The sequence below is a fragment of the Podarcis bocagei genome (assembly GCF_964188305.1).
Source record: "Podarcis bocagei genome assembly, chromosome: Z".
NCBI lineage: Eukaryota > Metazoa > Chordata > Lepidosauria > Squamata > Lacertidae > Podarcis > Podarcis bocagei.
In genome coordinates this window covers 13,366,960-13,394,461 of record NC_138140.1, presented here as the reverse complement: position 1 = coordinate 13,394,461, position 27,502 = coordinate 13,366,960, and the positions used below count along the sequence as shown (strand labels likewise).

The 27,502-nt window shown below is 45.3% G+C and overlaps 1 protein-coding gene and 1 long non-coding RNA gene across 9 annotated transcripts in view; one reads left to right on the top strand and one right to left on the bottom strand.

Moving 5' to 3' along the window:
* The window catches only part of LOC308579373, an 88,539-nt gene extending 76,787 nt beyond the window's left edge, over positions 1–11,752 (bottom strand). Inside the window, exon 1 of the long non-coding RNA XR_014004452.1 lies at positions 11,489–11,752. This is a non-coding gene — a long non-coding RNA (uncharacterized lncRNA). The remainder of the gene's footprint in view (positions 1–11,488) is intronic.
* The window catches only part of PNPLA7 (patatin like domain 7, lysophospholipase), a 115,340-nt gene that overhangs the window by 69,151 nt on the left and 18,687 nt on the right, over positions 1–27,502 (top strand). For all 8 annotated transcript variants that reach the window (XM_081180360.1, XM_081180359.1, XM_081180358.1 and 5 more), the window contains 3 exons: positions 2,236–2,418; positions 12,487–12,605; positions 17,650–17,806. In XM_081180360.1, the coding sequence (XP_081036486.1) occupies positions 2,236–2,418; positions 12,487–12,605; positions 17,650–17,806 (459 nt within the window). The remainder of the gene's footprint in view (positions 1–2,235; positions 2,419–12,486; positions 12,606–17,649; positions 17,807–27,502) is intronic.

The following is a 27,502-nucleotide window of genomic DNA, read 5'->3' as shown; positions in this document are numbered from 1 at the left end:
GCTCTTACCAGCCCTTCCTGGAGATGCCAGGAATTGTACCTGGGACCTCTTCCATGCAAAGCAGATGCAGTACCACTGAGATACTGCCCTTCCTCTCAACATAAAGAAAGATTCTGTTCATCATTATTTTGAATAATAGAGCAGTTTTTGTAACTGCCTTAATATTGAGCCAGACCGTTGATCCTTGGCAGTGACTCACCAAGTTTTCAGACCGTTTTCCCCCCAGCCCTAACTGCACATGTCGGAGATTGAGCCCTGGTCTGCCGCAGAACTGTGCTGCGCCCTTACCCAATATGGTATAATGCATATCTGGAACCTCTAGCCCACCTTGCAAACCACCATTGTATCTTGCAAATCTGTGGATATGCTCTAGTCTGTCTGCAAACTAGCTGCACAACATACTGAAATGTCATCCATCCTGCATTCTATACCACTTAGCAAATGAAATCACGTACAGTATAAAGACGTCTGAGAGGGAGGATTTAAGAGAGCAGCTTTCTGCTTATGGGCTGCTTTCTGTGTCAGCTGCAGCCTGCTTAGCCCCACTATGCAAGCAAGTCAACTTTCTGCCTGCTGTAGCTTATCAACTCTTGTGCTGAGGGTTGGCACTCCTGATTAAACTGCAGGCACCGGATTTACCGAGATGAGATTCAGGCCATGTAAGCTGCTTTTGTGTTGGATTCTGAGGTCTGCTGCTTTTCTCTCTCCTTTCTTCTGTTCTGATTAGGGCAGAGCCTGGCAAAATGCATTCACAAGCCTGTTCTTAGGACTGCACCACTAACACCTTCCTCATAGTGACACCCCTGCCCTTTCCAGTGTTGCACGGTGTGACCATCTGAACGCAAGATGCACACTCTTTCTTACGCAAAATGTAGGAAAACAAAATAAAAACCCCACACCAGTCTCAGTCATCCAGCATAGCTACAGTGCTTGGGAAGGATGGTGAAAATGATTGAAATGCCCTGGAGCTTCTTATTTATAGAGACAAGATAATAAATAGGCTGTGAGATAAAGAAGTTATCAACACCCAGATATGTTATCTGCTCCCTGGGGTGATTTTCTTGCCTCTCCCTTTCTTATGACTATTATGATTATTGCTTATTATTACAGTTTCTTACTTCCTCTTCACCCTAAGATCCCAGGGCAGGCTACAATTTAAAATACAACATTAATATTAAAACATAATATTGCACAATATTAAACGCAGTTTAAAATAACTGAAACTAGGCTAACTAGGGGTCAGCAAACTTTTTCAGCAGGGGGCCGGTCCACTGTCCCTCAGACCTTGTGGGGGGCTGGATTATATCTTGAAGGGGGGGAAATGAACGAATTCCTATGCCCCACAAATAACCCAGAGATGCATTTTAAATAAAAGCACACACTCTTCTCATGTAAAAACACCAGGTGCATTTTAAATAAAAGGACACATTCTACTCATGTAAAAACACACAGATTCCCGGACCGTCCACGGGCCGGATTTAGAAGGCGATTGGGCCGGATCCTGCCCCTGGGCCTTAGTTTGCCTACCCATGGGCTAGTGGCCCATCTAGTTCAGCATCCTGTTCTTGCAGTTGCTAATCAGATGTCTCTTCTAGGAACAACCCTGTGAGGCAGGTTAGGCAGAGAGTTGATGATTAGCCCAAGATCACCCAGTGAACTTCGTGGCAAAGGAGGGATTTAAACCTGAGTCTCCCAGGTTCTAGTCCTGACAATATAACCACCACATCGCCGAGGTCCATTAATTACATGGGGTCTACTCTGAGAAGAACACAGTTGGATACACACCTATATTTTTATCCTTGCATATTTTTTCCCATTCTTTTGCTGGTCATGGGGAAGTGAGGGAGGGAAGAAACCTTATTCTAGGCACCCCAAATTGTACTCAAACCACCCTTTGGCCCATGAGATTAACCAGTTGCTGCCCATCCATTTTCAAGCACATGCTTTATTCTCTTTTTTTAAAACAGAAACTGGTATTATCTAGAAGCTGATTCTATGGTAGTGCCAAACTCACACCATAGTCACTAGGAGAAATGTATCTTTGCAGCACAGCATTTCCGAAGGTCATGCATAACTAACTATCTCCAGTGTTGCAGGCCAGGGGGCAGGAGCAGGCAACTAAATCAGTGTGCTAGCACATGAAGTGTGTCTGCAAGTGATGTGGGATGATTGCTGCAGGACTGGGCCACTGGCAGCTGTTCTTACCTAGACAATCCTTTTCTATTGTTGTTCTAGCTGGAGCGGATGCTGGAGAACACGGCTGTCCGAGCCCAGAAACAGCTGATCCTACTTCACAGGGAGGATGGCCCCCTTCCCTCCCGGACCGTGGAATGGCTCAACATGCGTAGCTGGTGTTCAGCCCACCTCCATCTTCGCTGCCCCAGACGGGTTTTCTCCCGGCGGAGCCTCCCCAAGCTGGTAGGTAGCTTCATGGGGGGGGGGGGAAGGGGGAAATCCAGTGCTGGGCCCGGTGGCCTGGGGCTGATTCTGCAAGGCGCAGGTTGCAATCCACCGCAGCGCCTAGCAGAGCAGGGCCTTTGGATGTTGCTGAGGGGTGCAGGGCCTGTTGGCAATGTTGGCTCAGCTCTGTAAGTCATGGGGTGAAATCCACCCCAGCGCCTAGCCAAGCAGGGTCGTTTAGTGCTGCTCACTTGCATCTAGTAAATAACTGTCCACTCAGAAGAAAGCCACACTGAGTTCAGTGGCCTTAATCCCAGGTAAGAGTATGTGGGGCTATAGTGTTTTATTTAGGCAGCCAGGGCTCCTCTGGATGACAATATCTTTTTGATCAGGTCAATGAGGACCGCTTGCTTTTTAAAATCCTCCCATATATACAGAAATCCTTGTGCACCTTTTGGACTGTATCCGTAGGTTTCCCCCTCTGTATCAAATAACGGGTCAAATAAGTGTTTACTTTTTATAATACATGGAAGATGGATCTCCTTCGGGAGGTTGTGGACTCTCCTTCCTTGGGGGTTTTTAAGCAGAGGTTGGATGGCCATCTGTCATGGATGCTTTAGCTGAGTTTCCTATATTGCAGGCGGTTGCACTAGAAAGATGACTCTTGGGGTCCCTCCTAGCTCCATGATTCTATGTTTTTCTTCTTCAACAATATTGCATCATGTTCCTATCATTTTATGTATTGTATTTTGTATAAATTATAAAAATTATAAATGAAACATGTTCTGTTTACAAACAAAACATTTAAATAGCTACCTTTCTACTGGGAGGATGGGAGGGGGATGGGCATAGCCAGGATTTTTGTGGGGGGGGGGAAGAATCTCAGATTTGTATTGATTTGTGTTGATTTTTACTTACTTGGGGGGCAGCTGCCCCTTGCCCCCCCTGGCTACACCCATGGGGGGAGCCACAGGAAGGAAACAAAGTTGGGAGGGGGCCATGGTTGGAAAAAAGTTGGGAAACACTGCTGTAGAGGAAAGTGAAGGGCAGATGGGACTCATCAACCTGGGAAGATAGCCCATCTAGGAGAAGGAAGACTCTGATCCTAAACCTCCATTGCCTTGTGGGATATCTTCAGGAGAAGACAAGGCTAAGTGGAGACCCTAAAGTGATTGGATGGTGTTTGTACACCTCCTTCCAGCAACTCATGCAGCCAAGCTGGTGCCAAGCACATTGCTCTGCTTTCCTTTTGACTATACAAGCAAGGTCGAGGGGGCATTCTTGTTCGTCTGGGCACCCCAGGACCTCTCTCTCTACACATTGCCCAGGCTTGTGCTCCAGAGAGGTCACTTCGATGCTGCTAATGTAGCAAAAACAACGCAAGAGGCAGCAGGTGCTGTGATTCTCCAGTAGTTTGGTTTCACCCCCAGGGTGCACACTCCATTGTCTCTCGAGACAGACGGATGCCAACAACAACTGCCTCCACCGGTAGAGGGAGAACATTGCTGTCAAGGCTAGTAGTTGTCGTGGCTTGCCCACTGTCTGAGGCAGTATGCCTCTGAATACTAGTTGCTGGAAAGAACAAGCTGAGGGAGTTGTTGTTGCATCCATGTTTCCTGCTTGTGGGTATCCCATTGGGGCATCTGGTTGGCCACTGTGAGAACAGGATGCAAGAAACCATACATAAGGATCAAGCGGGTTTCCTACCTGGCAGACAGATGAGAGACAATGTAAGGAACATAATCAATATTTTGGAATATCTGACTGCCAGAAATGAGAAACAAGCTATGCTAATATTTGTGGATGCAGAAAAGGCCTTTGACAATATATCTTGGGATTTTATGTTAAAAAAATTAGAATATATGGAGGTGGGGAAGGAATTTCCCAATGGAATAAGAGCAATCTATACTGAGCAGAAAGCTAAATTAATTGTAAACAATATGATTATGGAGGAAATAGGGATATCTAAAGGTACGCGACAGGGGTGTCCACTTTCGCCACTGATATTCATCATGGTACTGGAGGTCTTTCTAAAATCATTAAGAGAAAATGAGGCAATAAAAGGGGTTGCAGTAGGCCGGAACGAATATAAGGTGAAAGCCTTTGCCGATGATCTGGTCATAACGGTGGAAGAGCCTTCGGAAAGCATGAAAAATATACTTATGGAGGTAGAGAGATTTGGCCAAGTGGCAGGATTTATATTGAATAAAAAAAAGACTAAAATAATTGCTAAGAACATGGATCCAGACAAGATAGAAATCATACAGCAACAAGTAGGTATAGAGGTGGTGAAAAAGGTGAAATATTTGGGTATTTGGATAACCCCCCAAAATATAGATTTATATCAGAATAATTATACACCAGTGTGGAATGGAATAAAGAAAGATCTGGAAGTGTGGGGACGAATGAAACTGTAATTCTGGGGAAGGATCTCAACGATAAAGATGTGCGTGCTGCCAAAGTTATTATTTTTGTACCAAATGATTCCAATAATCAAGGGGACTGGGGTCTTTAAGGAATGGCAAAGAGTGATTTCAAGGTATATCTGGCAGGGTAAGAAGCCAAGAATCCAATTTAAGTTACTAACTGATGCGAAAGAATGAGGAGGCTTCGCCTTGCCAGACTTGAAACTGTATTATGAAGCCTCATGTCTTTGTTGGTTAAAGGAATGGATAAAATTAGAAAATACAGAGTTGTTAGATTTAGAAGGATTTGACAACAGATTTGGATGGCACGCGTATTTATGGGCTGAAAAGAAGAAAATCCATAAAGGTTTTGAGAACTACATTTTCCGAAGATCGCTAATAGAAATATGGGAGAGGTATAAAAACCTACTTGAAGTAAAAACTCCACACTGGTTGTCTCCTTTAGAGGTTATGAGTGTTAAAAAAATCAATATGAGAAAGAATTGGATTACATATGGAAATTTGATTATTAAAGAAGGGGGGAAATGGAAAATGAAACCTTATGAAGAAGTGAAGGAGTCGGTATATGATTGGTTGCATTATTTCCAAATAAATGACATGTTTAAAAAAGATTTTAAAGAATATGGATATGCAGAGAAAGATTCTAAATTTCAAATAGAAATAATAAATAATGAATATAAAATCCTATCCAAAATGTATAATATACAAAGGATGAAGAAGTTAAATCAGTCATGATAAAATGGGCCAGAGATATTGGTCATAATATACAATTTAATGACTGGATAAAACTATGGAATGAAAGTATTAAATTTACTGCATGCACTGCATTAAAGGAAAATGTTATGAAAATGATATATAGATGGTATATTACACCAGTAAAACTTGCAAAAATGTACAAAACATGTAAGAGGTGTTGGAAATGTAAAGAAAAAGATGGTACATTTTATCATATGTGGTGGGAATGTAAGAAAGTGAAAAGCTTCTGGGAGTTGATATATAATGAGCTGAAAAAAATGTTGAAATATACATATGTTAAGAAACCAGAAGCTTTTCTTTTAGGAATTGTCGGTAGTGAAATAAATAGAAAGGACCATAAACTTTTCCAATATGCAGTAACAGCGGCAAGAATATTACTGGCCCAGAAATGGAAACAAGAACAAATACCAACGTTGGAGGAGTGGAGAATGAAGCTGATGGACTATGCAGAACTTGATAAACTGACTGGGAAGATCAGATATCTATGAGATCAAAAGTTCATCGAGGACTGGGGAAAATTAGTTGAATACTGGGAATGTATAAGTGATAATGGAATAACGCTAGTGGCATTTAGAGAAGCTCTGTAACAGTATAAGAAATATTGTAAAAAGGCAAAATAGAAGTGGGGGGTAGGTATAAAGGCAATAGCAAAATTTGGAAATGCGTAATTAAAGAAGTTAGAATTTGGGGAAGACTTCCGTGGTGGTGCCACCGGCAATGGAGGACTCCCTCTGAACTGGAGGGACCAGCTCCGCGTGAAACGAGTCTTTCTGCTGCGGCGAAGCGGGGACCCTTCTGGAAATCACAGGCGGATGAAGCCTGTGACCGTGGGACTCGGCGGGCACCCCTAGCGCCCCCCAACCCGCAAAGGAACCCACAAACGGGCTCCGAAGCAAAGAGGGGGAAGTGGCGCGGTGCTGTGAGTCAATCGCTTTTTCTGCGGAGCGAAGCCGCATAGCCGTTGCCGGAGAGCGCTGCCTTGTTCCTGGGACAATTTGGCATCTAAAATAACCAACCGTGAGTACTGGAACATTGAATATTTGGACTTTAAATAAGAACTGGCGAACTGGTGAAATAGAAAGGAATTTGGACTTAAAAATTCACCTTAATTTGGTACTGAAACGGGAAGGTCTAAACAGGAAGTCACCCTTCCGTTTCCCTGTAGCCAGAACAAAACAAAGAAAAGGCAAACTAGAGTTTTAAAAATCACCTTTGAAGGATCGACTTTCATCATTTAAAATCGCTGAACCCCCCCTTCGGTAGCAGGAGAAGAAGGGGTATCTCTTTTTTTTGAGCTGTTTAAACCTGCAGAAGTGAATCTAAAGCATAGTAATTTTCCATCGTCCTGATCCTGGAGCGGGGTGTCAGGATTGACGTTTGAAGCTCATTGACCAGAAACAAATGTTTTTGACAGATAGTTATAAGAAGAGAAACATAGTGACTCCATTGCCTCCTTTCGCATCTTAAAAAGAACAAATATGGACAAAATTTCTTTAAAAGGAGACTTTGTTGCTATTGTTTTTAAGAGAAAGAACAACCAGAAGCTTTTCCCCCTAGAGGGGAACTGTGGAATTGTATAATCTTTGGGAGCTTGCAGTTGTTACTGATTATAACTGTGGGAAAGGATTTGTGACCTTGCAAGACAAAGTCTGCAGAAGCACTGTTGGGTGCTTTCTGCAAAATAAATGCCCTACTGGATCAGTTAAGCCAGAAGACGGATTTGATGACCAATGCGGCCAGAACCTTTGAACAGGTGGTGGGAAACTATAGGGAGCCCACCCAGGAATTAAAACAGGAGCGTGCCATGACAGAACAGCTGAGAGAAGAGGTTTCTGCTGAATCTTGGGCACCAGAGACGGAAGGAGCTGAGGCCCAGCAGGCATATAAATTTTTGGATTTGACAAATGAACTTGGAAAAGACCAGACTTGGAAAGATAAAATCTGGTTTGGTTTGGAAATGGGGGATTTGGACTTTTCGAGTCTGGAAAGGGGCCGTCAGATATCTGGAGCTTTGGGGGCTCTTAACTTTGAAGGGAATCTGGTACATGTCTCTAAATACTATATCGAGTTTGGTCTGGACTATGGAAAAGGGACTGCTTTGTTGAAAAGGGTCAAAAATATTACTAAGCTGGAGTTCCCAAGAATAAAAGGATATGAAGAAGAGTTGCGGAAGGGATATGGAAGTGACTTGAGGGCCTCGGATATAAGATTGCCAGGTTAATGTGCTAGATTAATAAGATAGAAAGGACTGACAAAACCCGGGACCAGGAGGAAGGGATGCTGGATGAAGATTGGATTGCTTATTTTTTATTTTTAATTAGGACTGTTTTATAAAATTGATGAGTGTTAGGAAAATGTTGAAATGAAATTATTTGGCTCTAATAAAAATGTTTAAAGAATTAGGTAAGAATGTTATGGTAGGAGAAGTTGGTAAAAATTAAGATTTAAGTTTTAAACTAAGGTGTGTGTGTGTGTGTGTGTGTGTATATATATATATATATATATATATATATATATATATATATATATATATATATATGATGAAAATAGATTAAGGTAATGTGATGACAGAATATTATGAATTATGGAAAAGATTTGAAAGCGGGAGGGATTTGCTGAAATAATAATTTGAACTGGAATACAGAGAAGGAAGGCGTGAGGAAGTCTGGGAAATAAGTAAATGAAAAATATGTGATGATTGAATTGTTTTTTAACTATTTTTATTTTTGTATTTTTCTTTTTTGTATTTTTCTTTTGTTTTTTCTATTTTGTAATTTCTGGAAAATCTTAATTAATATCTTTTTTAAAAAATAAAAAAATAAAGAAGTTAGAATTTGGATGATTGGCAGAGAAGCCGAAGGAAGTCAAAAATGGAAAATTTAATAGAAATCGTAATGTGGTATGAATGTATGGAAAATTAATAAAATATAAATTATATAAAAAAAAGAGAGAACAGGATGCTGAACTAGATGGGCCATCTTTGGCCTGATCCATCAGCTACTACTTAAGGTGGGCATCATAAGTGCAGAAGAAGCTGCCTTGTAACAGAGCAGACCATCTTCACTTTGGCCGGTATTGCCTGCTCTGACTAAGTGCTCTTCAGGGTCTTAAGCAGGTAAAAGCTCTTTCCTCTTCTTTTTGCTGGAGAAGGGAGGGACTGAATCTGGGACCTTCTGTGAGGGGGTGTGTGTGTTTTCTTCACTATCCCTTCCTTCCACACCCACCCTAGGGTGGCCTTCTGTCATGTCAGGCAATTGCACAGTGTGAGACGATCAGACCAAGCCTTGCACTCCCCCCACCCCGCTTCCCCCTGGCATCCTTGATGAGCTGTTTTATTTCCTGCTTAATTACTCAGAAGCAATTGACCCTCTTTTCCTGAATAACGTATGGTCCCCTTTGTATGCTTGTTAGCTGGCCTGATTATAGCAGCCATCAAGTGTGTGTGTGTGTGTGTGTGTGTGTGTGTGTGTGTGCATGTGGACCACTTATAAACGCCATCTTCAACTCCTCGAAAGATTCCATTAATGGTATCTCTGAAAAAAATTACATATCACTTGCCAGTGTACTGGAAGAAGCAAAGATCACCAGTGTTGAAGCAATGATTCTTCAACATCAACTTTGTTATGTTGTTCGGATGCCTGATTATAGTCTTCCAAAGCAACTTCTCTATTCCAAACTTGAAAATGGAAAGTATAATGCTGGTGATAAACAAGAGAGGTTTAAAGATTCTCTCAAGGCAAATCTAAAAAAAATGTTGTATAAACACAGACAACAGAGAAACACTAGCCTGCGAGTGCTCCAATCGGAGAACGGCCTTTACCAAAGGTGTCATGGTCTTTGAAGATGCTCGAACTCAGGACCAAAGGGAGAAATGTGCTAAGAGGAAGGCACATTTGGCAAACCCTCACTATGATCAACTGCTGCCTCGAAACCTATGTCCCCACTGTGGAAGGAAGTGTGGATCCAGAATTGGCCTCCACAGTCACTTACTGTTAAGACCATGTTCTTGGTCTTACTCGGCTACGAGTGATTGCCAAAGAAGAAGTGTAGGGATCAGTCTTCATGGCAAAAAATGTTGACAGTGTTATGTTCCTATGTTGTGTTTTGAGTTTAAAACCAATAAAGAAATTGCAAAATATCGGATTACTATGCAATATTTGTTCAGAGTAGATCCACTGAAATGAATTGATCCAAGATAGCCATGCCTATTAATTTCAGTGGCTCTGCTGTTTAGGATGATCACTAGGTCCAAACCCATGCTTTCAAGCTGATGTAGGTTCTGTCCTTTATTAACAGGTGCAAAGAGAGCACTGAGAAGAACACAGAGAAATGATATATGATGTGCTTAGTATGGATTTTATATGACAGATGTTAGTGATTAGGGTTATATATCCAGTGTAAGAGAATGGCAAATAGGCCAGGTGAAAAGTGCTGAATCTGCCAAGTTTAACAAGCTATATTCGCATTCAATAAAAGAGTACAGTAATTCATTTTCAGTAAATCAGCATTATTGTATTGCTTATTTGGACAATATTACTCATGTAACTGAAAAGTGTGTGTACGTTGTGTATGTGTGTGCCATAGACCCTGAGTGTGTGGAAGAGGGCAGGGGTTGCCCATCAGGCAAGGGCAGGACAGAAAAGAGCAGTGGCCAGTGGATGACTCTGGGAAGGATCTAGTAGGCTCGGAAGGTCTCTCCCCAGGCTGGGATAGCCCAAGAAAGAGGATCCTAGGTAAGGTCTTAGTATGTGGGGGGAATTTCCCTTGCTTCATCCCATCTCTCCACCAGTCCTCTACAGTGTGAGGCATAGGCTTCATCTCTGGAGTTGCCAGAGGCTGGTTTGGGCTCATCGTCTTTGTAGTTTGCCCCACCAGCTCTACCTCTGGAGTTAGCAGAAACCATGTCTAGTCCCACCCTTCATGTGTGTTCATGCGTTTTACTCTTCCTGTCCCGTCCAGCTCTGAGGAGGCAGTAATGCCTCCCCTCTGTCACCCAGGTCATGGGACTGCCAGCACAGGCATGGAACGGATGGGTCTGGTTCCTTCTTCTTGGAAAAGTGCTAGGCTGCTTGCTCAGTCTAAGACTCAGAACCGCTGGCTCTGCTAAGTTGTGCCCCTCCCCTTTCCCTCATAACAGGGTTTCAGGGAGCATGCCATTGTTGGATCAAAGTCTTTCCTTGTGCCTTTGAACAGCGTTTCACCCATGTATCGCATCAGCCTGAGCATTAAGCATTTGAGTAGAAACCACACTCTGAGTTCAAGTTCTTCATTGGGGTTAAGCCAGGACAGTCCATGTGTGGTATTGTCACTGCTGGATTTGGAGACAGAGGAAGGAGAGATTGAAAGCTTAGGAATGATGCAAGACAAGGTGCACAGCAGCAAAGACTGAGCTGTGAAGCATAGGTGCAAAATCTCATTTTGTCTGTAAGCCCAGTAGATACATTAGTTGAACCGCTCAATACATTTTTGGGATATGTCACTAATAACACCAGCCTGCATCACAGTAGCTGTTGCAAAGATGACTTACAGCGACATACATGGAACACTCTGTATGCTGTCAATAAACGGGAATGGCCATCGCTGAGTGTTGGAGCAAATGCTTTGCATGCCAGAGGTTCCAGGTTCAACCCCCAGCGTCTGCAGGTGGGACCATGGAAAGAACCCCCTGGGTGAGACCCTGGGCAGCTGCCAGTCAATGTAGAAAATACTGGGCTAGATGGACCAATGTTCTGACTTGAGATAAGGCAGCTTCTTAGATCCCTATTTAAAACCGCCTCTTTACAATGCTACCTCGGGTTAAGTACTTAATCCGTTCCGGAGGTCTGTACTTAACCTGAAACTGTTCTTAACCTGAAGCACCACTTTAGCTAATGGGGCCTCCCGCTGCTGCCGCGCCACCGGAGCACGATTTCTGTTCTTATCCTGAAGCAAAGTTCTTAACCTGAAGCACTATTTCTGGGTTAGCGGAGTCTGTAACCTGAAGCGTCTGTAACCTGAAGCATATGTAACCCGAGGTACCACTGTATTCAGAACCATGAGGACTAGAATCTTACTTTATCTTTAGGCTGGGACCACAGCTAAGTGCTTTGCATGGCAGAGTCTCATGTTCAGTTGCCAGTGCTATCGCCCAGTTAGGTTGAGAAAGATCCTCCCTTCCCCTGTGGTTTGTGTGTGACTGGCAGTGGCTCTCCAATTCTGGCCTAGAGGGATCCAGGGATCCATTCTGACTAAGGCTGGAATGTTCAAATGCAGTTGTGTAATGATGATGCGGAGGGACAGGGACTGGTCTCACAGCTGGTTTCCCTGGGGTGGGTTCATGTTAAAACTGGTATTGTGAATGATTCAGCAAACATTTCAACTGCAGCCCAAATTAACAGAAAACGACACACTTTGTGGTGTGTGTTTAAGTAGTTGGGCAGTTCATTGCTTAGGCTGGCATAGAATTGTATAAGGTGGTGTCAGAGGCCCCAAAAAGCACCATACATTTAAAGCACTGTGGTGCCACTTTAAATAATCATGGCTTCCCCCAATGAATCCTGGGAACTGTAGTTTGCAAAGGGTGCTGAGACTTGGTAGGAGAGCCCCTATCCCCCTCACAGAGCTACAATTCCCAGGGTCCCCTGGGAAGAGGGATTGATTGTTAAATTACTCTGGGAATTGTGACTTAACACTGAATACAACTCCATGTATTTGGGGGTTCTTTTTTCTTTCTTTTGACGTAAATTGATTATCTCAGTTAGTTGTGGGTTTATTTTTTTAAGACAACAGTACATTGCAACCTGAGATTTTCTTTCTGAAACAGTGGGGAGCTATCCTCTCCCTTTCCTCAAATATACACAAAGTTCCCTCTTCCGTATGCTTGATCTGAGATGGCCTTGACCACCTCTCTCTTTCTCACCTTCAGAAAGAACTGTACGAGAGGGTGTTTCAGAAGCTTCCGGACAGACATTCAGACTTCTCCCGGCTGGCCCGTGTCCTGACAGGGAATGCGGTCGCTTTAGTGCTTGGAGGAGGCGGAGCTCGGTAAGACTGGCCAAAGCAGTTTGAGATCCTTCTGGGGCTGGGCTACTGGGAGGCTGCCAGATCCATTGGGCCATTTTGCTTAGTGGAGGGTGCCTCTCTGGGCCCTCCAGATAACTCACTGACTGCAGCAACTGGCGGGATTTTGTGTGCTCCCCCCCCCCCCCGGTTTGGTTCCACCTTTATAACTACCAGATATCCTGGCTCGAATTTATTGACTTAATTCATACATTTTAATTTAATTTACTATTTACAAACAATTCTTCCATAGAAAACATAACAAGGCAGCGTACATTCCAGGGGGTTGGACTAGATAGCTATTGAGGGTCCTTTCAACTCTACAATTCTATGATTCTACAACATTGAATACACAGTGCCGCAATAATAAAGCCTGTAAAAGCATCACTATCATATCATTAAAGCTTGTCAATTTTAAAAAAGGGAACGTTCCCAAGGTCTGTTGGAACAGTACAGTTCTTTAAAAGACGTTGAATGGAAAGCAGAGGTGTCTTCAACCATACTTCTTAGGGCAATGAGTTCTGCAGTGCAGAGCCTGCCACACTGAAGACTCTATCCCTGGGAACCACAAAAAGTACCCACCAGTTCTCTGTGACTGAGGTGCCGAATAAGGAATCAGATAGCCCTTTAAAGTGCCTTGGGGCCAGGTTTTTCAGGCCAGTGTGGTGTTGTGGTTAGTCTGTGGACTAGGGCTTGGAAGACCAGGGTTCAAATTGCCACTCAGCCATGAAACTCACTGGGTAACATCGGCTCAGTCACAGTCTCTCAGCCTAAGCTACCTCACAAGCTGCTTGTGAGGATAAAATGAGGAGGAAGGGAACCATGTCTGCCACCATGAGCTCCTTGGAGGAAAAGGTGGGATATCAGTGTTACAATTAAATAAAATAGCCCTTTGAAGATTAACACTTCAACCTTGAACCTAGCAGATCCCTCCCAACACATCTTTATGACAGCTGATCCTAAACAGTGCCTCTGTGTGCAAGCGGAGAGTTCTGTACTGGTGTGCAGGTTATTTTTGGAGAAGTCTCTTCTGGCATTGAGACATGCAAGGGCAATTCTGAGCTCCTGTGACTCCAGGAACTGCATGCCTTCCTTTTGTTCTCTGCACACCCCATTCGCCTCCCCATGTCTTTCATCAACTATGTCGTGTGCAGAGGTGATGTTTGCCCCTGTTATATCCTTGGTGGATCATTCAGGATCATTTAGGGCTGCTGGCTCTGGGTTGTAAATGTCATTCCCTTTTGTCCTTGGGGGAGGAGGTTGCGGCACTTGCAGAAGTGGTGTGGGGGGTGTTTGCTGATGCATCCCGCCTTAAATTGAAATGAACCTTGGAATTTTCTTGTCTCCTCTCCTTTCACATAGGTAATTAGTCCCCTGACACTTAGCTGCAAGTCCCTCACTGATTGTTCCAGGGTTTGGGAGAAATGCCATAAGTAAAAAATCGCCCACACATTTGTTCCAGCCCAGATGTGTATTTATACCTCCCCTCCTTTTGTTAAATGTTCTAAATATCCCACTTTTCCTTCCCTTCTGGCTTCAAGCTGATGGGAGCGGGAGAGAGAGGGAGACAGCGTTTGTAGCTTTGTGTAATTAGGGGTGAGGGTGGCCCTGAAATCAACCCAGGAGAACATCAGAATCTCAAAAAGACCTGGAAGGCCTTCTCATATCTTGTTGACCATATTTCCTAGCACTCTCCACAAACTGTTTTAAGTCTCTCTCTCCCGCCTTATTTGTCTTTGGAATACCCCTGTGTGGTAGGTCACCTGCTCTCAGGGTTACTTCTATCCTTCTGCTGTTTCCTTTCCTCTGATGTTCCCTGAGGTACACAGGAAGCTGTGTTAAACTAAATTAGGACCCCTGGTCCATCTAGTTCAGTGGTTTACACAGACTGGCAGCAGCTCTCCAGAGTTTGAGATGCAGGTCTCTTCCAGCCTTCCCTGGAGATGCCACTGGAGATTGAACGTGGGATTTTCTGAGCATATGCTCCACCACTGATACGCAGCCCTTCTCAAATTGTGTTTAATATACAGCAAGCCTGTGACATGTGGCTGTTACGTTCCAGGGATCGCACCTAAAGCCAAAATCACATATAGAAACATGTATTGTACAATGGCAGGCCTTTTTACTGCTTGTTAAAGCCTCATGTCTGCCAATGGGTGTATATGCATGCTCTCTCGCTCATAACAATAAATTCTGAGGAACTTAATGAGGCTTTATAATGAGGCTTTATAATTGCTACGATATAGAGGTTTGCAAAGTGCTAGGTTGTGTACGCACCATACATTTAAAGCCCTACTCCCCAGGAAGAATCATAGGCACTAGTTTGTTAAGGGGGTTTGAAATTCTAAGCTCTGTGAGGGTTAAACTACATTTCCCAGGACTCTTTGAGGGAAACCATGTACTTTAAATGAATGGTCTGTCTGCAGCCCTTGCCCTGAAGAGGTTTCTGATTTGAAATTCATCACAGAGGAAGGGTAGAAAAATGGAATCCATGTAAGCAGGAGGAAGAATAATTCAGGAGGCAGCTAATTCAGTTGCACATTCTTGGGCTTAGTGACACTAGGGTTAACTTCAGTCCCCAGAAGGCAAATTAAACCTCCAGGCCTCTCTGCCTGACCCTTGGGACTCTTCCCAGGTCCCACATCCTTCTGGACCTGCTTCCTATTCCATGTGTTATTTGCCTGGCTGGGATGTATCCTTGAGACTTGGATAATGCCTCTTATCTGAAGTGATGGTTGACTGAGGTAGGGGGAGTGGGTTTAGGCAGCCCACTGTACAGAGGTAAATTCTGCATTCATTGCCCCACCTATTTTCTTGCTGGCTCTGCTCACCCCTGGCATGCTGCCCCCTAAAAGTTCCCCAGTCCCCAGACTGAAAATTTAAAGCACAGACTCCTGTACACCCAGCACCACATTCTGCTCTGCTTGGTGAATCATGCTCCACACACGGTCTCAGATGCAAGCACTAACCCCATCCCCCATATTATTATTTTTTGGGGGTGAGATGGGGGCAAATGTTTTAAAAGCCATTCCTGGACCCTGAAAGAGAGGCTGCCTGTTTCTGACAGGCACTTGGCATTCACAGTGAACTGTGGCGTTTTCCTTTTGTTTGGTTTCCTTTCTTGCTGAACCATAGCCAGCGGCACATAAGACAGGCAAAAGACAGCCTCTCCGTGGTGATTGGGGGGGGGGGGGGCTGCTGCTTTATGTTCCTGAAACAGGCAACTTTGCCAGGCGTCTCAGGTAACAATTACCGTTGAGATACTTTCTTCTGTTCTTCCTTTCTTCTTCTTTCTTCCTTCCAGCCAGCCACTTCATGGTAATTACCTCTTTTTTCCCTTTTTGCAATTTGTCATGATAGAGAACAGAAGCAGTGCACTCTCTCTCGCTCTCTCTCGCTCTCCCCCCTTGCTTTCCCTGTCACAGTTCCCAACACATAACTGTGCTCAAATTGCAACGTTTCATGTCTGCTAAGCGAAAACAACTATCCAAGGGGGGAGCAAGCTGGATTTTGGTGTCTATCCAACTCTACTGTTTGTGAAGCTGTGAGGTGTGTGGTGCAGAGGGGAGCACACTGACATGGCCAGGCCAGAGGTCAGCGTGGGCCAGGCCAATCTTGCCAATAGGCCTGTTGGGACTACTCTAAAACAGGATAAGGAGGAATAGGGACATGTTCAGGGCTGGTCCTTCTATGAGGCAGCTGTCTTAGGTGGAAGGGCCATAGCTAGTAGTAGAGCTGTGGCTTTGCATGGAGGAGGTCCCAGGCTCAATCCTAGGCTTCTCTAGGTAGGGCTAGGATAGACCAACCACCTGATTCACAGCTGCTGTCATTCAGTGTAGATAATACTGATCTAGATGGACCACGGAACTGACTTGGTGTAAGACAGTATCCTACTCCCTGTTTAATTCGGAGCTATGAGGATTAGAATCTTAAGAGGTACGGCTGTAGTGGCAGAGCATCTGCCTTGCTTGCAGAAGGTCCCAGGTTTAACCCCAGCACCTGTTGTGTATCTATCTTGGGCCTTATTGCACAAGAGCTGGGTTAAACCTGGTGTGGTGTCTCTTTTTATCTTGGACCCAGGATGGCTCAAAGCTCACCACAGCTTAGTCTTGTTGTCCATCTTCAATGTCAAGACCTAGGGAGGATAAACTGAGCATATACAGAGTGTCCCCACTCCGCACCACTGAGTTAATTGCATCCTGGGCTGGGGTTTTTGTATGCAGCTGGGGCAGAGAAGTAAAGCCTAGGAATCTTGTGCTGGGTGTGGATTTCAGCTTCTGAATGTTGATCTCAGCAAATTTGATTTTATCAAAATTTTGAAGTTCTGCTCAGAGGGCTTGTGCACCTGCTGAAATCTCACAAGCCAGAGAAGTTGCTGAATAAGGGTTCTAGTGTTCACGAGAGTAGGGCTGTTGCTTTCTTGCCCTCTTTTTTAGCAGGATAAGTCAATGCAATATTATTTTTAATTTTTATAGATTGAAATTTATTTATATACTACCCTATGCACAACTCAGAATGTGGTTTTCAAACAAAAGAAGAGAAGAAATACCAAAAAAAACTATAGGAGGAAAAGAATCTCACAATCTTTAAAGTAAGAACACAACAATTTATAACAAATCACTAAATAGCAAATGTCAATATCAGCGGCCACTGATCCAGCTGTGCAATCCAGCCTCCCCTAGATTGAACCCAGTCAGTATGAGCTTAGCAGGTGGGGTTCCTGAACAGAGAATAGTTTTGTGCAAATCTTCACCATCTTACACAATTTATACGTGTGCGTGTTTTGCATAATCTTCTTGAGGTCCTGGAGTAATGCTTTTTGTTGTGCTGAAATAGCATGTATTGGGTGTCAATTCTCTTTTTTAAAGTGTATTGACCACAGGCCTAACTTTTGAAGTCCTCTCCAGCCAGAGGAGTCTCACATTTCTTTTGACAGCTGCCATTTTAGGTTTTCTCTACAGTTGACTGGTTTCTCTATTAATGTACATTTTATCTCTCCCCCTGCTACTCCCATCTTGCATTGCTTCAGAGGATGTTCCCAAGTGGGTGTCATCCGAGCGCTGAATGAAGCTGGCATCCCAGTTGACATGATTGGTGGCACCTCCATTGGCTCATTCATGGGTGCCCTGTATGCTGAAGAGCGCAGCTACACCCAAATGAGGATCAAAGCCAGGCAGTGGGCAATGGTAAGTGTTTCTCATTGGCTGCATGAGACCCTAGAGTATGTGTGTTTGTCCTGGGGTGTGTATGCTTGGTTTTGCTGAACCCCCAGGAGAGCAGTGAGGGAACTTTTTTCAGCCCAAGGGTTGCATTTCCTTCTCGTAGCCTTCTGGGGGCCACATGCTCATAGTGGGCAGGGCTAGAGGGAAAAGTAAGCAGACCAATAAATTGACGTGATCCCTACTGTACAGCAGGCCAGTGTCTACACATGCTCGCATACCACTCTGTGTTGATACATGAAATCAGTGCTCACTTTAGAACTGGCCTGAGGTACTTTGAGGTTCCTTAATTGGTGTAGAAAGACAACCAGGAAAATATCCAAAGCAAAGTGGGCTCTTAAGCCTTTTGTTGTTAATTTGTCACAACAAAGACACAACCTCTCTAAAGGTAAAGAAAGGAGAAGTCCAGACAAAGTGTGCTCTGCCTTTTAAAGGTTTACATTTCTCGTGAAATGACAAGAAATCCCACCTCATATATCAGTGACACATAGGAAAACATCAAAGATACATCACCAATTGGGGGTGGGGGTAGTTTACAGTAGGTCAGTCAGGTCAAAACTATAATGTGTCAATCAGGACAGTTATGGACTGCAGATCTTACACTTTTCCAGAAAGAATTTACATGAGGCATTGACATTCAGAATAATTTCTGCAAGTTGCATTCAGAAGATATTGTGATCAACAGGATCAGTACATCCTATTCATCGGTCCGTCTAGGCCAGTGGTGGTGAACCCTTGGCACTTATGCCAGAGAGGGGACTCAGAGCCCTCTCTGTGGGTATGCGCGGCGTCGCCCCAGCAGGGCCGTAGCTTCTGTGCTGGGGGGTGGGAGGAGAGGAGGGCTCATGTGCAAGCATGAGTGGAGGCGGGGATCTCTCAGAAGTGGAGTGGAGGCTTCACGCTGAGAGATCCCCACCTCCATTCCTGCTTGCACGCAAGTAGGAGTGGGAGCGAGCAGCTCAGCTAAGGAGAGCTTGGCTGCCTTCAGGTGGTGCAGGAGCTGTCAGTGCAGCTTTCGGGCTGCCTCCACCTTCCCCAACCCCAGCAACTATTCAGCCTGGCTGCCTTCATAGGGTTGCAGGGGATCTGATGTGCAGGTGGGGGCTCCTTTAAACTTCTCCCTTGAGGGGAGTGCAGTCGCGCTCAACGGAAAGTGTGAGGGGGCCTGCGCCTCCCCAGCTGAGCAGCCTGATCCCACTCCTACTTGCCTGCAAGCAGAAGCAGGCTGGGGGGGGCGGCATCCCTTGCCTGCTTGCTTGCCCCTCCAGCCCAGCCTTCTCACTCAGCGTCAGGGCCGCCAGAGCTGGAGGAGGGGGTGGTTACTGTTGTGGCAGCGGTGGAGGGACCCAGCGCTGGAGGGTGGCAGGTGCCTGCTCACTTGCCGCCCAGCCCACCTTCCCTCACTAGGAAAACAGAAGTGTGGCACTCAAAACGGAAGTTATACTCAGAACAGAGCACGTTCAGCTTCTGAAAAATGTTCCAAAACTGGAACACTCATTTCTGGGTTTCAAGTGTTCAGGTTCCAAGTAGTTTGAGAACCAAGCTGTTCAATAACTGAGGTACCACTGTATTTATTTTTCCCAATTTGAACTGTATTTGTTTTTCCCCTGGTGATGATTTTCTTGAGTCAATATGAGAGTACACCTAATCACTTTTTTTTAAGAAAAAAAGCACTGAGTTATACCATAAAATTATATATCAATGGAAAGATAATGTAATGAAGAATGTAATGCAAGAACTTTTATGAAGGATTATTTATTACAACTGCAGTCATAAAGAAGAAACACGAAACACACAGAAAAAAATGAGATATATAGGTTAAATTGCCATGTTGGCACTTTGCGATAAATAAGTGGGTTTTGGGTTGTAGTTTCGGCACTCGATCTCTAAAAGGTTCGCCATCACTATTCTAGGCAAATGTTGCTACATATCTTATCAGTCACCTCCATCAATATCCTTTGTGCTGGAGAAACCCTGCCCAAATGCTTTCCCTGACAGATTGCAGCCTACCTGCTCCCGTGCTCAGGGGGTTATTATGACGGCAGCAGTTTCCCAGAATGCATGATATTTTGGAAGTTAGTTACAGTGGTACCTCGGGTTACAGATGCTTCAGGTTACAGACGCTTCGTGTTACAGACTCTGCTAACCCAGAAATAGTACCTTGGGTTAAGAATTTTGCTTCAGGATGAGAACAGAAATCACACAATAGTGGCGCAGCGGCAGTGGGAGGCCCCATTAGCTAAAGTGGTGCTTCAGGTTAAGAACAGTTTTAAGGTTAAGAATGGACCTCCAGAATGAATTAAGTTCTTAATCCGAGGTACCGCTGTATACAGAATAAAGCATTTACAAACCGTTTTAAACAGTATTTCATTTCATTCATAGATATATAGATATAGATATAGATATAGATATAGATATAGATATAGATATGTATACACAATTTCCTTAGTTAAACAAGCTTGATTAATTGTTTCCGGTTAAGATAGAAAGTATCCCCATCCTGCTGAGCTGCTTGTTACATTGGTGCAGTGAGTTATCTTAATCTTAGAAACCAGAGGTATTGCCTGCTCTTATGCTGAAGTGACCTCTAGGGGCGCTATGGCACAACAAATTTGACAGCAGAGGTTTCAACAGCTAGCCCCTTTAAATTTAAAGCTCTGCCGGACGTGAGCCTTTATTGACGAGTTCTAACGGTATGTGCTATGTGCCGTTATGCTTTGGAAGACATATAGATACATTTATGGGCATGCATCTGTGGATTAAATGAAGTGGGGGTCAGCACTCATGCCCACACTCACGTACCAGTGTCATCATTCTGGCATGCCAGAGGCACAATCAAAGCTGAGGGACACATTACAGCTAGGCGAAAGCACCCAGGGAGGGTGCAGTGCAGGGCTGGGGAGAGGTATGGCCTTGGGGGAAGAGGGTGTGGCCTGAGTTCCCTTACCCCTGACATAGATCCATGGTTAAAATATCTTTGTCTGTTTTCACACTCCTTCGTGGTGGAAAGCTACTGAGGCCATTAAATAAGCTGGCAGAGAACAAGAGGCTGGTCAGACCCGATGGGGATGGGGTTGGCAGGGCAGTTCCTCAGGGGAACTGTTCCTTCTTCCTTGCTGTTCATGCCGCACATCAATCGGAAAGCTTTTATGGCAGCGTCTCTTTGCCGAGCCTCATGCAGAATTATTATGATTATGATTATGATTATGATTATTAATTGAATTTATATACTGCCCTATACCCAGAGGTCTCTACTATCCTTTTATTGGAAGGGTGGTGGGATGTTTCAATCAAGCCTTTAGTAGTACAAAAGCAAAGGATTGGCTTAGATATGGAGAAAGGAAGAAGATGGTAGAATAAACTAAACTAAATGAAGATAAAATAATCGAAAATCCAAGAGAGATTAGGAAGAATTTCCAGAAATTTTATAAAGACTTATAAAAGGAGAACAAAGAAAAAATAGTAGATTACCTGGAACAGAACAAATCACAGAAGATTCCGAATGACAAAAAGGACCAAATGAATTATTTAATAACGAATATGGAAGTACAAACAGCTATAAAACAAGTGAAGAGTGGGATAGCACCAGGCCCAGATTCACTTACGGCAACATATTACAAAAAATTGAGTGAACAACTGACATTACCCTTAAGAGAAGTAATAAATAATATCTTGATGAAAGGAAAGATTCTGATGACATGGAAGTATGCATACATAACATTGATTCCAAAGCAAGATACGGATTTACTTAAAGTTAAAAATTATAGACCAATATCGCTGTTAAACAATGATTATAAGCTATTTGCTAGTATCTTAACAAATAGGTTAAAAGAAATTTTGAAGGAGGTGATACACGAGGATCAAGCAGGCTTTTTTCCTGGTCAACAGATGAAAGCTAACATAAGAAATATAATTGATATGGTAGAATATCTGGAGACCAGGAATGATAAGCAAACTGTTTAATGTTTATTGATGCTGAAAAAGCGTTTGATAATATCTCTTGGTATTTTATGAAGAAAAATTAATGGACATGGGGCAATCTTTCCTTAGAGGAATAGAAGCTAGATATTCAGAACACAAGGGAAGATTAATAGTTAATAATGTTTTAAGTGAAAATTTTGAAATAACAAAAGGAATAAGACAGGGATGCCCATTGTCACCCTTATTATTTATAACGGCCCTAGAGGTCCTGACAAAGAACTTAAAAGTGAATGAAAGTGTAAAAGGAATTAAAGTTGGTTCCAGAGAATATAAATTAAAAGGCTTTTTCTGATGACCTTGTATTAACATTAGAACCCTTATCCAGTGTACCGGAAGCACTGGAGAGGATGGAAGAATTTGGGCAATTAGCTGGTTTTAGACTTAAAGCCAAAATGAAAATGTTAGTTAAAAATTTAGATAGAGATAAGATAGAAGAGTTGCAACACAAGACTGAAATATTGATTGTTAAAAAGGTGAAATATTTGGGAATACGGTAAACTGAAAAAAATATTAATTTGTTTAAGAATAATTACATACCTATTTGGAATGGAGTGAAGAGAGATTTAGAAGTGTGGGGAAGGATGAAACTATCCCTTTGGGGAAGAATATTGGTTGTAAAGATGAATGTGTTACCTAAAATGTTTTTTTTATTTCAAACAATCCCAGTGATCAGCTGGGTAGGACAATTCAGGGAGTGGCAAAAAATATTATCAAATTTTTTCTGGGAAGGGAAGAAACGAAGAATTAAATATAAATTATATAAAGGAAAGAGGCAGATTCTTGTTGCCAGACCTGAAGATATAATATGAAGCGTCCTGCCTATGCTGGTTGAGAGATTGAATTCTATAACAGAATACAGATTTGTTAGATTTAGAATGATATGATAACAGATATGGTTGGCATGCTTATTTATGGTATGATAAAGTCAAAGTACATAGAGGATTCCTGAATACAGTACATGATAAGAAAATCAATTTATGAGGTATGGAATAGATATAAAAGCTTGTTGGAACGGAAAACTCCTTGGTGGCTCTCACCAGTAGAAGCAATATCAGTAAAGAGATTACCATATTTTTCGCTCCATAGGGCGTACCGGACCATAGGGCGCACCTAGTTTTGGGAGGAGGAAAACAAGAAAAATTATTCTGAATCCCAGAAGCCAGAACAGCAAGAGGGATCTGGCTTCTGGGATACCGTGTGGCTGTTCTGGCTTCTGGGATAACCGTGCCAAGCCTCTTCAGGGCAGCGGGATGAAGGCTCCCCCTGCCCGAAGAGGCCACGCAGGGCTAAGGCAGAAGCCAGGACAGGCACGTCGCTGAAGAGGTGCTGCCCCTTCAGCGAAGCTGGAGAAGGAACAGAAGGAGAAGCTTCTCTTCCTCCTCTGGCTTCCAGGACGCTGCGAAGCTGGAGGAGGAACAGAAGGATTCCCTTCTCTTCCTCCTCCGGCTTCCAGGTCAGGCGCGTCACCGCGAAGCCAAGGAGCCTGCATTCGCTCCATAGGGCGCACACACATTTTTGGAGAGGAAAATGTGCATCCTCTAGAGCGAAAAATACGGTAAATATGAAAGGAAAGTGGGCCACATATAGTGATTTATTGATAGAAGTAGACAATAAGCTAAAATTAAAAACATTTGATGAAATAAAAGATTTAATGACAGATTGGTTGCAATATCACCAGGTAAATGATGTGTTTAATGAGGATAAAAAGAATATGGGCTTTGAAACGATAAGATTCGAGCTGGAAACAGAGTTGCTGGATGATTGTCGAAAATGTATAAATTATTATTAGAATGGCATACTAAAGATGAAGAAGTTAAAGTGGTTATGATACAATGGGCTAAAGATTCAAATATATAAAAGGATGTCATATAGAGGAGGAAGAAAGGTTGTTTTCTGCTGCTCCAGAGAAGCGGACACGGAGCAATGGATCCAAACTGCAAGAAAGAAGATTCCACCAAAACATTAGGAAGAACTTCCTGACAGTAAGAGCTGTTTGACAGTGGAATTTGCTGCCAAGGAGTGTGGTGGAGTCTCCTTCTTTGGAGGTCTTTAAGCAGAGGCTTGACAACCATATGTCAAGAGTGCTCTGATGGTGTTTCCTGCTTGGCAGGGGGTTGGACTCGATGGCCCTTGTGGTCTATTCCAACTCTATGATTTTATGATTCTATTATTTTGGTTATACAGTAGTACCTCGGGTTAAGAACTTAATTTGTTCTGGAGGTCTGTTCTTAAGCTGAAACTGTTCTTAGCCTGAAGCACCACGCCGTGCCACCGCGTGATTTTTGTTCTCATCCTGAAGTAAAGTTCTTAACCTGAGGTACTATTTCTGGGTTAGCGGAGTCTGTAACACGAAGCATCTGTAACCTGAAGCATCAGGTTCAGTGTAACCCAAGGTACCACTGTAATATTCAGTTAGAATGATGGGAAAGGTTATGGAATGAAGGAATAAAATTTACTGCCTGTAGTGCATTAAAAGATAATGGGTTGAAAATGATGTATAGATGGTATCTGACACCAATTAAGCTTTCTAAAATGTATTTTAAAAAATAAGGAATGTTGGAAATGTAAAGAAAAGGAAGGGAATTTCTATCATATGTGGTGGACATGTAGTAAGGTGAAAGCTTTCTGGGAAATGTATATAAAGAGTTAAAGAAAATGTATAAAAATACATTTGTTAAAAAATCAGAAGCATTCTTATAGGGTACAGTAGGCAAGGAAATTCCAAAAAAAGATCAAAAATTGTTTATGTATGCAGCAACGGCAGCAAGGACTCTTAACCCAAAAATGGAAACAACAAGAAATACCAACGTTAGAAGAGCGGCAGATGAAGATGATGGAATATGCAGAATTGGCAAAGCTGACCGGGAAAATCCAAAACCAGTGTGATCAAGCTTTCCAAAAAGACTGGAGTAAATTTATACAATATTTGAAGGACAATTGTAAACAATTAACAACACTAGTAGGGCTGATATAAAAAGACTTGTAATGACAATGATTATTACCATATTTTTCGCCCCATAAGACGCACTTTTTCCCCTCCAAAAATGAAGGGGAAATGTGCCTGCGTCTTATGGGGCGAATGCAGGCTTTCGCTGAAGCCTGGAGAGCGAGGGGGGTCGGTGCGTACCGACCCCTCTCGCTCTCCAGGCTTCAGGAAGCTCTGCGCAACCCTCGGGAGACCGGCTCCGAGGGTTGCGCAGAGCTGCCTGCAATCCCGGGACCAGCGCAGCTCTGCCCGGCCACCGGGAGCCGGGGGAGAAGCTCCGCCCCGCTCCCGGTGGCCCTGCAGAGCTGCCTGCGCTCCTGGGACCAGCGCAGCTCTGCCCGGCCACCGGGAGCCGGGGGAGAGGCTCCGCCCCACTCCCGGTGGCCCTGCAGAGCTGCCTGTGGTCCTGGGACCAGCGCAGCTCTGCCCGGCCGCCGGGGGAGAAGCTCCGCCCCGCTCCCGGTGGCCCTGCAGAGCTGCCTGCGCTCCTGGGACCAGCGCAGCTCTGCCCGGCCACCGGGAGCCGGGGGAGAAGCTCCGCCCCGCTCCCGGTGGCCCTGCAGAGCTGCCTGCGCTCCTGGGACCAGCGCAGCTCTGCCCGGCCACCGGGAGCCGGGGGAGAAGCTCCGCCCCGCTCCCGGTGGCCCTGCAGAGCTGCCTGCGCTCCTGGGACCAGCGCACCTCTGCCCGGCCACCGGGAGCCGGGGGAGAAGCTCCGCCCTGCTCCCGGGGGCCGTGCAGAGCTGCCTGCGCTCCTGGGACCAGCGCAGCTCTGCCCCGCCACCGGGAGCCGGGGGAGAAGCTCCGCCCCGCTCCCGGTGGCCCTGCAGAGCTGCCTGCGCTCCTGGGACCAGCGCAGCTCTGCCCCGCCACCGGGAGCCGGGGGAGAAGCTCCGCCCCGCTCCCGGGGGCCGTGCAGAGCTGCCTGCGCTCCTGGGACCAGCGCAGCTCTGCCCCGCCACCGGGAGCTGGGGGAGAAGCTCCGCCCCGCTCCCGGGGCCGTGCAGAGCTGCCTGCGCTCCTGGGACCAGCGCAGCTCTGCCCCGCCACCGGGAGCCGGGGGAGAAGCTCCGCCCCGCTCCCGGTGGCCCTGCAGAGCTGCCTGCGCTCCTGGGACCAGCGCAGCTCTGCCCGGCCACCGGGAGCCGGGGGAGAAGCTCCGCCCCGCTCCCGGGGGCCGTGCAGAGCTGCCTGCGCTCCTGGGACCAGCGCAGCTCTGCCCGGCCACCGGGAGCCGGGGGAGAAGCTCCGCCCCGCTCCCGGTGGCCCAGTAGAGCTGCCTGCGCTCCTGGGACCAGCGCAGCTCTGCGCCTCCATCCCGAGCGGGGCGCTAAGTCCCGCCCCGCTCGGGATGGCGGCACAGAGCTGCCTGCCGTCGCGGGACTGCAGGCAGGTCTACGCCCCATCCCGAGCGGGGCGCTAGGTCCCGCCCCGCTCGGGATGGCGGCACAGAGCTGCCTGCCGTCGCGGGACTGCAGGCAGGTCTACGCCCCTCCCGAGCGGGGCGCTAGGTCCCGCCCTCTCGGGATGGCGGCACAGAGCTGCCTGCCGTCGCGGGACTGCAGGCAGGTCTATGCCGCCATCCCGAGCGGGGCGCTAGGTCCCGCCCCGCTCGGGATGGCGGCACAGAGCTGCCTGCCGTCGCGGGACTGCAGGCAGGTCTACGCCGCCATCCCGAGCGGGGCGCTAAGTCCCGCCCCGCTCGGGATGGCGGCACAGAGCTGCCTGCCGTCGCGGGACTGCAGGCAGGTCTACGCCGCCATCCCGAGCGGGGCGCTAAGTCCCGCCCCGCTCGGGATGGCGGCACAGAGCTGCCTGCCCTCCCGGGACTGGTACACTTCTCCCCATCGCCAGCCCCACAAGCTCGGGGGACAGCGGGGAGGCAGAGCGTGCCTTCCCACTGTTCCCCGACCTGGTTCTTCCAGCCCCGCACCTGGGGGGGGAATAAATTTTTTTTTCTTTATTTCCCCCCAAAAAAACTAGGTGCGTCTTATGGGCCGGAGCGTCTTATGGGGCGCAAAATACGGTACCTTTTTATATTTATTTAAAATTTCTGATAATTAGAAAAAGTGAAATGTAAATAGGAAGAGGTACAAATGCTATGTCTTAGAAATGAATTATGAAAACCATGAGGCGGGAGGAAAGTCGATTAACTGATATGAGCAAACAGTAAGGATAATAAATAAGGATGTATTTAAATATTATAAAATGGAAACTGGAAAATGGAAAATATTACAAAAAGAAAATAACCTAAATGGAACACCAAAAAGCTGTTATATCCAAGTGGTGATCTGTTGGTGTCCATTTGGGATTGGTAGGGCAGAAGGCAGGGAGCCCAAGATAGGTGGTGCCAGAGAGCCACGGACTGGCAGAGCCATTCTAGTTTTAGTCTAGCCCCATTTGGAGGCCACCACGTTAGGGAAGGAAGACTGGGCTTATGTTTTGTCCACATCTGTTTGTTTTCTTCTTTTTGTGACGTTTCTTATAACTTTCTCTTCTCTTTCTCATTCCACATGCTGTCATTTTGTGGGTAGGAGTGATTGACAGAGGTAATTCTTTGTATCTAGTAGTTTTTATTTTTCTTAAAAGAAAACTCTTGGTGAACAGGAGTTCCAAGAAAAAGCAGGGGGTGTGGGTGTGCCGAGAACACGCTCTGTGTGGGGGATCTTTTTGGTCTCTCAGCACTACCAGTCTCT